This window comes from Oncorhynchus clarkii, chromosome 5 (assembly GCF_045791955.1).
Source record: "Oncorhynchus clarkii lewisi isolate Uvic-CL-2024 chromosome 5, UVic_Ocla_1.0, whole genome shotgun sequence".
NCBI classification, from domain to species: domain Eukaryota; kingdom Metazoa; phylum Chordata; class Actinopteri; order Salmoniformes; family Salmonidae; genus Oncorhynchus; species Oncorhynchus clarkii.
Window position 1 is genome coordinate 28,469,239 of NC_092151.1, and position 10,748 is coordinate 28,479,986.

At 43.7% G+C, this 10,748-nt stretch overlaps 1 protein-coding gene across 1 annotated transcript in view; it reads left to right on the forward strand.

Moving 5' to 3' along the window:
* Window positions 1–10,748, forward strand: part of LOC139409670 (F-box and WD repeat domain containing 5) — a 13,849-nt gene extending 3,101 nt beyond the window's left edge. Inside the window, 8 exon segments of the mRNA XM_071155085.1 lie at window positions 1,417–1,566; window positions 1,766–1,799; window positions 4,083–4,231; window positions 6,103–6,290; window positions 6,937–7,086; window positions 8,822–8,884; window positions 10,494–10,657; window positions 10,660–10,748. Of these exon segments, the coding sequence (XP_071011186.1) occupies window positions 1,417–1,566; window positions 1,766–1,799; window positions 4,083–4,231; window positions 6,103–6,290; window positions 6,937–7,086; window positions 8,822–8,884; window positions 10,494–10,657; window positions 10,660–10,748 (987 nt within the window).

Here is a 10,748-nt window from a genome sequence, read left to right on the forward strand (position 1 = left end):
TGAAATGCTTACTTACAAGCCCCTAACCAACAATGCAGTTTCAAAAAAGTAAGAATAAGAGATAAAAGTAACAAGAAATTAAAGAGCAGCAGTAAATTAACAATAGCGCAGGTTGAGAGCTTCAAGTTCCTTGGTGTCCACATCACCAACAAACTAACATGGTCCAAGCACACCAAGGCAGTTGTGAAGAGTGCACGACAAAACCTATTCCCACTCAGGAGATTGAAAAGATTTGGCATGGGTCCTCAGATCCTCAAAAGGTTATACAGCTGCACCATCAAGAGCATCCTGACTGGTTGCATCACTGCCTGGTATGGCAACAGCTCGGCCCAGACCACAAGGCACTACAGAGAGTAGTGCGAACGGCCCTGTACTTCACTGGGGCCAAGCTTCCTGCCATCCAGGAGCTCTATACCAGGCGGTGTCAGAGGGAGGCTCTAAAAATTGTCAAAGACTCCAGCCACCCTAGTTAAGCCATAAGACTCCTGAACATCTAGTCAAATGGTTACACAGACTATTTGCTGTGCTGCCCCCAGCCCCCTCTTTACACCACTGCTACTCTCTGTTGTCATCTATGCATAGTCACTTTAATAACTCTACCTAAATGTACATACTACCTCAACTAACCGGTGCCCCCGCACATTGTATTGGTACCCCCCTGTATATAGTCTCTCCACTGCAGCTCCGTCGATGAGAATGGGGGCATGCTCAGTCCTCTTTGTCATGTAATCCACAGTCATCTCCTCTGTCTTGATCACATTGAGAGAGGTTGGTGTCCTGGCACCACACGGCCAGGTCTCTGACCTCCCTATAGGCTGTCTCGTCGTTGTCGGTGATCAGGCCTACCACTGTTTTTAATATTTTTTTTTATTTCACCCCGTTTTCTCCCCAATTTCGTGGCATCCAATTGTTTTTAGTAGCTACTATCTTGTCTCATCGCTACAACTCCCGTACGGGCTCGGGAGAGACGAAGGTTGAAAGTCATGCGTCCGTCAAGGTCTGCACCGTCAAGGTCTGTCACGTCATATGACCTGAGAAGATGGTAGCTTTAGCCTAGGGCTAGGGATAAGCCAAATAAAGATGGCCATTGTGCACCAATATTTGTTTTGTTGGTTTCCACAACAACAGTCACAAAGATACATTTAGGCCTCAAGGCCTATGTTTGCATAACTACTGTTATGCAAAAACCAAAATATAAATATTTGTCAATAATATTATGGCACAGGAACCATCACGGACCTGAGTTTCAAGCTTGTAGTGCCCAAAAATGTGATGTAAGGGGAAAGAAATGTAATTGTTGAGATTTGCACTTCGTAGCTGTAGACTTGACATCTACTCTCACATTTTTCTGTTCTCATCTTTAAACCACTCGTCTCTCTCCTCACCCAACATCCTCCTATCTACTGTGCTGGCCAGCTTTGGGACACAGAGCGGCCCGATGGCACCATTACTATGGTGCACAGCTCCAGCATGCTCCACTTCAACTGGGGCTACACCCAGTTCTCCCAGTTCAACACTGACGACACCCTGCAATTGGTGTCTGGAGTCTACCTGGGCTCTAATCAAATCAAATGTTATTTGTCACATACACATGGTTAGCAGATGTTAATGTGAGTGTAGCGAAATGCTTGTGCTTCTAGTTCCGACAATGCAGTAATAACCAACGAGTAATCTAACCTAACAATTTCTAACACGTAAAAAACCCAAATACTGCATAGTTTCCTAGGAACGCGAAGCGACCATCTCTGTCGGCGCCGGAAGTCACTCTTCCTCTGGGGAGATTGCTGTCATCTGTCTTGGTAGGACACACACACCTGCTATTTCTCACTCACTTTTTGTCTCCTTCCTTGTCTCGCTATCTCTTTCTCATAATGTGCTTTCATTGGTAATTGTTCTGGAATGTGCATCACAAGGCATTTAACAAATTAAATTAGGCTACTTACAGTGCCTTGCGAAAGTATTCGGCCCCCTTTAACTTTGCGACCTTTTGCCACATTTCAGGCTTCAAACATAAAGATATAAAACTGTATTTTTTTGTGAAGAATCAACAACAAGTGGGACACAATCATGAAGTGGAACGACATGTATTGGATATTTCAAACTTTTTTAACAAATCAAAAACTGAAAAATTGGGCGTGCAAAATTATTCAGCCCCCTTAAGTTAATACTTTGTAGCGCCACCTTTTGCTGCGATTACAGCTGTAAGTCGCTTGGGGTATGTCTCTATCAGTTTTGCACATCGAGAGACTGACATTCTTTCCCATTCCTCCTTGCAAAACAGCTCGAGCTCAGTAAGGTTGGATGGAGAGCATTTGTGAACAGCAGTTTTCACAGTTTCCACAGATTCTCGATTGGATTCAGGTCTGGACTTTGACTTGGCCATTCTAACACCTGGATATGTTTATTTTTGAACCATTCCATTGTAGATTTTGCTTTATGTTTTGGATCATTGTCTTGTTGGAAGACAAATCTCCATCCCAGTCTCAGGTCTTTTGCAGACTCCATCAGGTTCTTCCAGAATGGTCCTGTATTTGGCTCCATCCATCTTCCCATCAATTTTAACCATCTTCCCTGTCCCTGCTGAAGAAAAGCAGGCCCAAACCATGATGCTGCCACCACCATGTTTGACAGTGGGGATGGTGTGTTCAGCTGTGTTGCTTTTACGCCAAACATAACGTTTTGCATTGTTGCCAAAAAGTTCAATTTTGGTTTCATCTGACCAGAGCACCTTCTTCCACATGTTTGGTGTGTCTCCCAGGTGGCTTGTGGCAAACTTTAAACAACACTTTTTATGGATATCTTTAAGAAATGGCTTTCTTCTTGCCACTCTTCCATAAAGGCCAGATTTGTGCAATATACGACTGATTGTTGTCCTATGGACAGAGTCTCCCACCTCAGCTGTAGATCTCTGCAGTTCATCCAGAGTGATCATGGGCCTCTTGGCTGCATCTCTGATCAGTCTTCTCCTTGTATGAGCTGAAAGTTTAGAGGGACGGCCAGGTCTTGGTAGATTTGCAGTGGTCTGATACTCCTTCCATTTCAATATTATCGCTTGCACAGTGCTCCTTGGGATGTTTAAAGCTTGGGAAATCTTTTTGTATCCAAATCCGGCTTTAAACTTCTTCACAACAGTATCTCGGACCTGCCTGGTGTGTTCCTTGTTTTTCATGATGCTCTCTGCGCTTTTAACGGACCTCTGAGACTATCACAGTGCAGGTGCATTTATACGGAGACTTGATTACACACAGGTGGATTGTATTTATCATCATTAGTCATTTAGGTCAACATTGGATCATTCAGAGATCCTCACTGAACTTCTGGAGAGAGTTTGCTGCACTGAAAGTAAAGGGGCTGAATAATTTTGCACGCCCAATTTTTCAGTTTTTGATTTGTTAAAAAAGTTTGAAATATCCAATAAATGTCGTTCCACTTCATGATTGTGTCCCACTTGTTGTTGATTCTTCACAAAAAAATACAGTTTTATATCTTTATGTTTGAAGCCTGAAATGTGGCAAAAGGTCGCAAAGTTCAAGGGGGCCGAATACTTTCGCAAGGCACTGTAATTCAAAACGCAAGTTATCCTTATTAGAAATGTTTTGGTACGCAATGACATTACTTACGACACAGACATTGTGACTCATGTGTGGCACATAGATGGAGCTCAGTATGAGGACATGTGGAGGAAAACTAAATGACATACACAGCACACCTCTTAATTATAACCCTAACAGTAAGGCAACAAACATTTCCTCAGTGTTTGTTTGCATGCAAAACAGGTCTTAAAAGTAGCGTATTTGCTCTGAAACACCCAAGCCAGATTATAACCATTTTTTTATAACCCATTTCAGTTCTGCAAGTGCATCCGTGAAAACACAAAGAATCTCACCACACCTGAGACACGTTTTTGCAACATCGTATGAAATAGGCCTACCTGTATTCATGATTGATCTGACCTTTCTATGATAACATAACTGATATCTAAAATATAACAATATTTTCTATTCTCATACTCTAATTGGTCCTTATCCAATGTGGGTAATATAGATAACCATGGGTGTGTCTTGTCCTGCTCTCCTCCACAGAGAACTACACCCTCCTGTCCTGTGTGAGGAACAAGCCCTACGATGTGTTTGGCTGCTGGCTGAACGAGACCCACCTCGTCTCTGGCAACCTGCGCTGTATCGGCAACATGACCTCCTGCTCTGTGCTCCGGCTCAATAAAGCCTTTCAGGTCGGTCCCATACATGGTCATAAATGTTATCGTTGGTAGAGGACAAAGCTGCGGGACTATTTGCCTTTAGAAAGTGACCATTTTGACTGGGTCATCTTACAACTAGTCAAACTGAATTAAACTGTGGACTTCCAACACACAGAATTATAGGATCTCTCTGGTTTCACTAATCTTGGTTTCTTTGAACAAGGTTTTGGTCTATGTCAGCTCTCTAAGTTCGAGTTATCAACTCCCTAAAGGCGTCCGCATGCTTGTGATGTTTTGGTCTTTGGTAAGGTTTTTTTCGGCTGTTTGTGCGCACACCAAAAATATAGTCAGGCAGAAGTTCGGAGCCGAAGTCTACGCCCTTTCATTGGTCATCAGTAGAGATTCTTCAATTAAGTGTTTCAAATCAACATTTATTTGTCACATGCGCCGAATACAACAGGTGTTGCATTTCACCTTACAGTGAAATGCTTACTTATGAGCCCCTAACCAACAATGCAGTTAAAAAATTAGGATAAGAAATAAAACTAACAAGTAATTAAAGAGTAGCAGTAAAATAACAATAGCGAGACTCTATACAGGGGGGTACTGGTACAGAGTCAATCTATGGGGGCACCGGTTAGTTGAGGTAGTATGTACATGTAGGTAGAGTTATTAAAGTGACTATGCATAGATGACAACAGAGAGTAGCAGTGGTGTAAAGAGGGTGTGGGGGGGCGGCACAGCAAATAGTCTGGGTAGCCATTTGACTAGATGTTCAGGAGTCTTATGGCTTGACTAGGGTGGCTGGAGTCTTTGACCATTTTTAGGGCCTTCCTCTGACACCGCCTGCTATACAGGTCCTGGATGGCAGGAAGCCTGGCCCCAGTGATGTACTGGGCCTTTTGCACTACCCTCTGTAGTGCCTTGTGGTCGGAGGCAGAGCAGTTGCCATACCAGGCAGTGATGCTCTCGATGGTGCAGCTGTAGAACCTTTTGAGGATCTGAGGACCCATGCCAAATCTTATCAGTCTCCTGAGGGGGAATGCCCTCTTCACAACTGTCTTGGTGTGCTTGGACCATGTTAGTTTGCTGGTGATGTGGACACCAAGGAACTTGAAGCTCTCAACCTGCTCCACTGCAGCCCCGTCGATGAGAATGGGGGCGTGCTCACTCCTCTTTTTCCTGTAGTCCACAATCGTCTCTTTTGTTGTCATTCAAAGTTACAGTTCATACAAAGAAATCAGTAAATTGAAATAAATTAATTGGGCCCTAATTTTAAGCTATGGATTTCTCATGACTGGGCAGGGGCACAGCCATGGGTGGGCCTGGGAGGGCATAGGTCCACCAACTTGGGAGCCAGGTCCAACCACTGGGGAGCCAGACCAGGCCAAGCCAATCAGAATTAGTTTTCCCCCACAAAAGGGCTTTATTACAGACATAAATACTACTCAGTTTCATCAGCTGTCCGGGTGGCTGGTCTCAGAACATCCCGTAGGTGAAGAAGCCGGATGTGGAAGTCCTGGTTGGACCTACTGCCAAATGATCTAAAATGACATTGGAGCGGCTTATGGTAGAGAAATTAACATGACATTCTCTGGCAACAGCTCTGTTGGACATTTCTGCAGTCAGCATGCCAATTGCATTCTCCCTCAACTTGAGACATCTGTGGCATTGTGTTGTGCTAAATCTGCACATTTGTCTTTTTATTGTAGCTTCTTGATATGCCACACCTGTCAGGTGAATAGATTATCTTGGCAAAGGAGAAATGCTCACTAACGGGGATGTAAACAAATTTGTGCAAAACATTTGAGAGAAATAAGCTTTTTTGCGTATGGAATATGTATTTTATATTTTATTTCAGCTCATGAAACATGGGACCAACACTTTGCATTTTGTGTTTATAGGGAGAGGACAAGACCTACCTGCTCTTCACCACCGGCAGCCTTACCTACTCCCACCACCAGATAGGTATCAAGCGGATCATGCCTGACCAGATGATCACGTCTGGGCCTGTCCTGGGGGAGTGCAGCACAGACAAGTTCTTTGACTCTCTAGACCATGTGATCGGCATGGGCCTGTCTCCAGACCACAGGTGAGGGAGTGAGTGTGCGTCATGGGCAGCAGTGTGAAGAGGCTGAATAACTTAGTTGCAAGGCTACAGGTGCAAAGATGTGACAGAAGGAGTCCACCTGAAACCCATTTGAATGACTGTCATAAAAACCTCATAGTAACTAATCTCTCATGGACAGATTCTCGCGGACAGATTAAACGGCAAGAATCTGTCAAAGCTCAAGCATAATTGTGTGATTACGAGCAGCAATAGTTCCTGGTTTTGGGTTTTTATCATTGATTATCTGGACGAATCAGCATTGGGCGAACATGGTGCTTAAATTGGTGCAGGGATTTTCAAGCCCATGTGCAGATGATTGACAATTTTTAGTGGAAACTGTTTATCGTAAAATTCATGAAAACCAAAATTTGCTTTTGGCCATGATGAACACGGGTGAATTTAACAGAAGGGAGGGGTTTGGCAGAGTTTCCTTTTGCACAATGGTAATCACAATTGTTAACTGCATTTCCCCCAGAAGTAAATCAGGAAATGAGAATTTAGCTTCTGGGTAACCAAGATTACATAGTAAATATTTGTCTTACAACATCACCTTGCTTTCCTCACTTTGTTTTTAATGCTGAACAAGTACACCTTTACCAAGATCGTCCATGCTGTTGTCTCTGTCCAGGTATCTGTATGTGAACAGTCAAGCGTGGCTGGCGGGCTGGGTGATCTCTGACCCCATGTCTCCGCACCCCATCGCTGAGGAGATTAACCTGCATGTCATTGACCTGAATAGCCTGCGGGAGGAGAGGCGGAGCCCTTAGGCCCACCGAGCCTTATAGGCGGGGGTCCATATTCAATCGATCCCTATCCCATGCTTCAAAGGGGCCACCATTGTTCCTGTTCCCAAGAAAGCTAAGGTAACTGAGCTAAACGACTACCGCCCCGTAGCACTCACCTCCGTCATCATGAAGTGCTTTGAGAGACTAGTCAAGGACCATATCACCTCCACCCTACCTGACACCCTAGACCCAAATAGGTCCACAGACGATGCAATCTCAACCACACTGCACACTGCCCTAACCCATCTGGACAAGAGGAATACCTATGTGAGAATGCTGTTCATCGACTACAGCTCAGCATTTAACACCATAGTACCCTCCAAACTCGTCATCAAGCTCGAGACCCTGGGTCTCGACCCCGCCCTGTGCAACTGGGTACTGGACTTCCTGACGGGCCGCCCCCAGGTGGTGAGGGTAGGTAACAAAATCTCAACCCCGCTGATCCTCAACACTGGGGCCCCACAAGGGTGCGTTCTGAGCCCTCTCCTGTACTCACTGTTCACCCACGACTGCGTGGCCACGCACGCCTCCAACTCAATCATCAAGTTTGCGGACGACACAACAGTGGTAGGCTTGATTACCAACAACGACGAGACGGCCTACAGGGAGGAGGTGAGGGCCCTCGGAGTGTGGTGTCAGGAAAATAACCTCACACTCAACGTCAACAAAACTAAGGAGATGATTGTGGACTTCAGGATACAGCAGAGGGAAAACCCCCCTATCCACATCGATGGAACAGTAGTGGAGAGGGTAGTAAGTTTTAAGTTCCTCGGCGTACACATCACAGACAAACTGAATTGGTCCACCCACACAGACAGCATCGTGAAGAAGGCGCAGGAGGCTGAAGAAATTCGGCTTGTCACCAAAAGCACTCACAAACTTCTACAGATGCACAATCGAGAGCATCCTGTCAGGCTGTATCACCGCCTGGTACGGCAACTGCTCCGCCCACAACCGTAAGGCTCTCCAGAGGGTAGTGAGGTCTACACAACGCATCACCGGGGGCAAACTACCTGCCCTCCAGGACACCTACACCACCCGATGTCACAGAAAGGCCATAAAGATCATCAAGGACAACAACCACCCAAGCCACTGCCTGTTCACCCCGCTATCATCCAGAAGGCGAGGTCAGTACAGGTGCATCAAAGCTGGGACCGAGAGACTGAAAAACAGCTTCTATCTCAAGGCCATCAGACTGTTAAACAGCCACCACTAACATTGAGTGGCTGCTGCCAACACACTGACTCAACTCCAGCCACTTTAATAATGGGAATTGATGGGAATTGATGTAAAATATATCACTAGCCACTTTAAACAATTCTACTTAATATAATGTTTACATACCCTACATTATTTATCTCATATGTATACGTATATACTGTACTCTATATCATCTACTGCATCTTTATGTAATACATGTATCACTAGCCACTTTAAACTATGCCACTTTGTTTACATACTCATCTCATATGTATATACTGTACTCGATACCATCTACTGCATCTTGCCTATGCCACTCTGTACCATCACTCATTCATATATCTTTATGTACATATTCTTTATCCCTTTACACTTGTGTGTATAAGGTAGTAGTTTTGGAATTGTTAGCAAGATTACTCGTTGGTTATTACTGCATTGTCGGAACTAGAAGCACAAGCATTTCGCTACACTTGCATTAACATCTGCTAACCATGTGTATGTGACAAATAAAATTTGATTTGATTTGATTTTCACACCCAACGAAGAGTGCTTCTTTATCTTCTTGGACGTCAGCAGAGATTTTGTGGCCAGGTATGTACTGTATGTCACGGCTGCTTTAACAGTTACAGGCAGTATGGGGTTACTATGGTTTAGAAATGACTTCTGATCCCTTTTTCAATGTTATTGGGCCTTTGTATCAGATACTAACAGAGAAATTGTGTGTATTATATGAAGGACATATTCTTCCATACACAGATTTGATCATCTTTAATCCTGTTCAGCATGTGTTTTATGAAGTTGAACTAAATGTAATGCAAACCCCAGCTGGGCACAGAAATCACCTACAGTACCTTCAGAAAGTATTCACACCCCTTGACTTTTTCCACATTTTGGTTCTGTTACAGACTGAATTTAAAATATATTAAATTGTGATTTTGTGTCACTGGCCTACACCCAATATCCCATCATGTCAAAGTGGAATTAGGTTTTTAGAGATAACAAATGAATACAAAATTTAGTTAACAAATGAATACAAAATTAAAATGTCTTGGGTCAGTAAGTATTCAACCCCTTTGTTATGGCACGCCTAAATAAGTTCAGGAGTAAAAATGTGTTTAACAAGTCACATAATAAGTTGCATTGACTTTCTCTGTGTGCAATAATAGTGTACAAGAATACAGGCATCCTTCCTAACTCAGTTGCCGGAGAGGAAGGAAATCACTCAGATTTTACCATGAGGCCAATGGTGACATTGAAACAGTTACTGAGTTTAATTGCAGTGATGGGAGAAAACTGATGATGGAACAACAACATTGTATTTACTCCACAATACTAACCTAAATGAAAAGGAAGCCTGTACAGAATAAAACATATTCCATAACATGCATCCTGTTTGCAATAAGGCACAAAAGTAAAACTACAAATAATTTAACCTTATGTCTGTTATGTTTGGGGAAAATTCAACACAACACATCACTGAGTACCACTCTTCATATTTTCAAGCATAGTGGTGGCTGCATTATGTTATGGGTGTGTTTGTCATCGACAAGGACTAGGGAGTTGTTTAGGATAAAAAGAAACGGAATAGAGTTAAACAGGCAAAATCCTAGAGGAAAACCTGGTTCGGTCAGCTTTGCAACAGACACTGGGTGACATTCATCTTTCAGCAGGACATTAACTTAAAACACAAGGACAAATATATGCTTGAGTTACTTACCAAGACGACATTGAATGTTCCAGAGTGGCCTAGTTACACTTTTGACATAAATCAGCTTTAAAATCTATGGCAAGACTTGAAAATGGCAGTCTAGCAATGATCAACAACCAACTTGACAGAGCTTGAATAATTTTATAAAGAATAATGTGCAAATATTATACAATCCAGTTGTGCAAAGCTCTTAGATTTACCCTGAAAGACTCACAGCTGTAATTGCTACAAAAGGTGATTCTTACATGTATTGATTGACTCAAGGGTATGAATACATATGCAAATTAGATTTCTGTATTTCAATAATTTGCTAAAATGTCTTAACATGTTTTCACTTTGTCATTATGGGGTATTGTGTGTAGATGGGTGAGAATTTAAAAAACATTTTTTTATTCATTTTGAATTCCGGCTGTAACACAACAAAATGGGGGAAAAGTTAAGGGGTATGAATAATCACTCGTCATTCACCAGTGATTATCACTCTCCCCCTAGTGGTGCAGAGGACAAACATGGTTACATCTGGGACCACGACCACATCTGCCTGGCGCGGCTGCAGCATGACATAGTGGTCAACTCTGTGGCCTTCAGCCCGACCGACCTGGAGCTGCTGCTCTCTGCCAGTGACGACTCCACCATCAAGGTGTGGCACTCGGCTCGTCCGCCTGGCACAGACGCCCGCCCGTCCCCCGCACCCTCTCCTGGCTGGTCCGCAACAAGAACACCACCTCCGCCAACGGGAAACCCTGA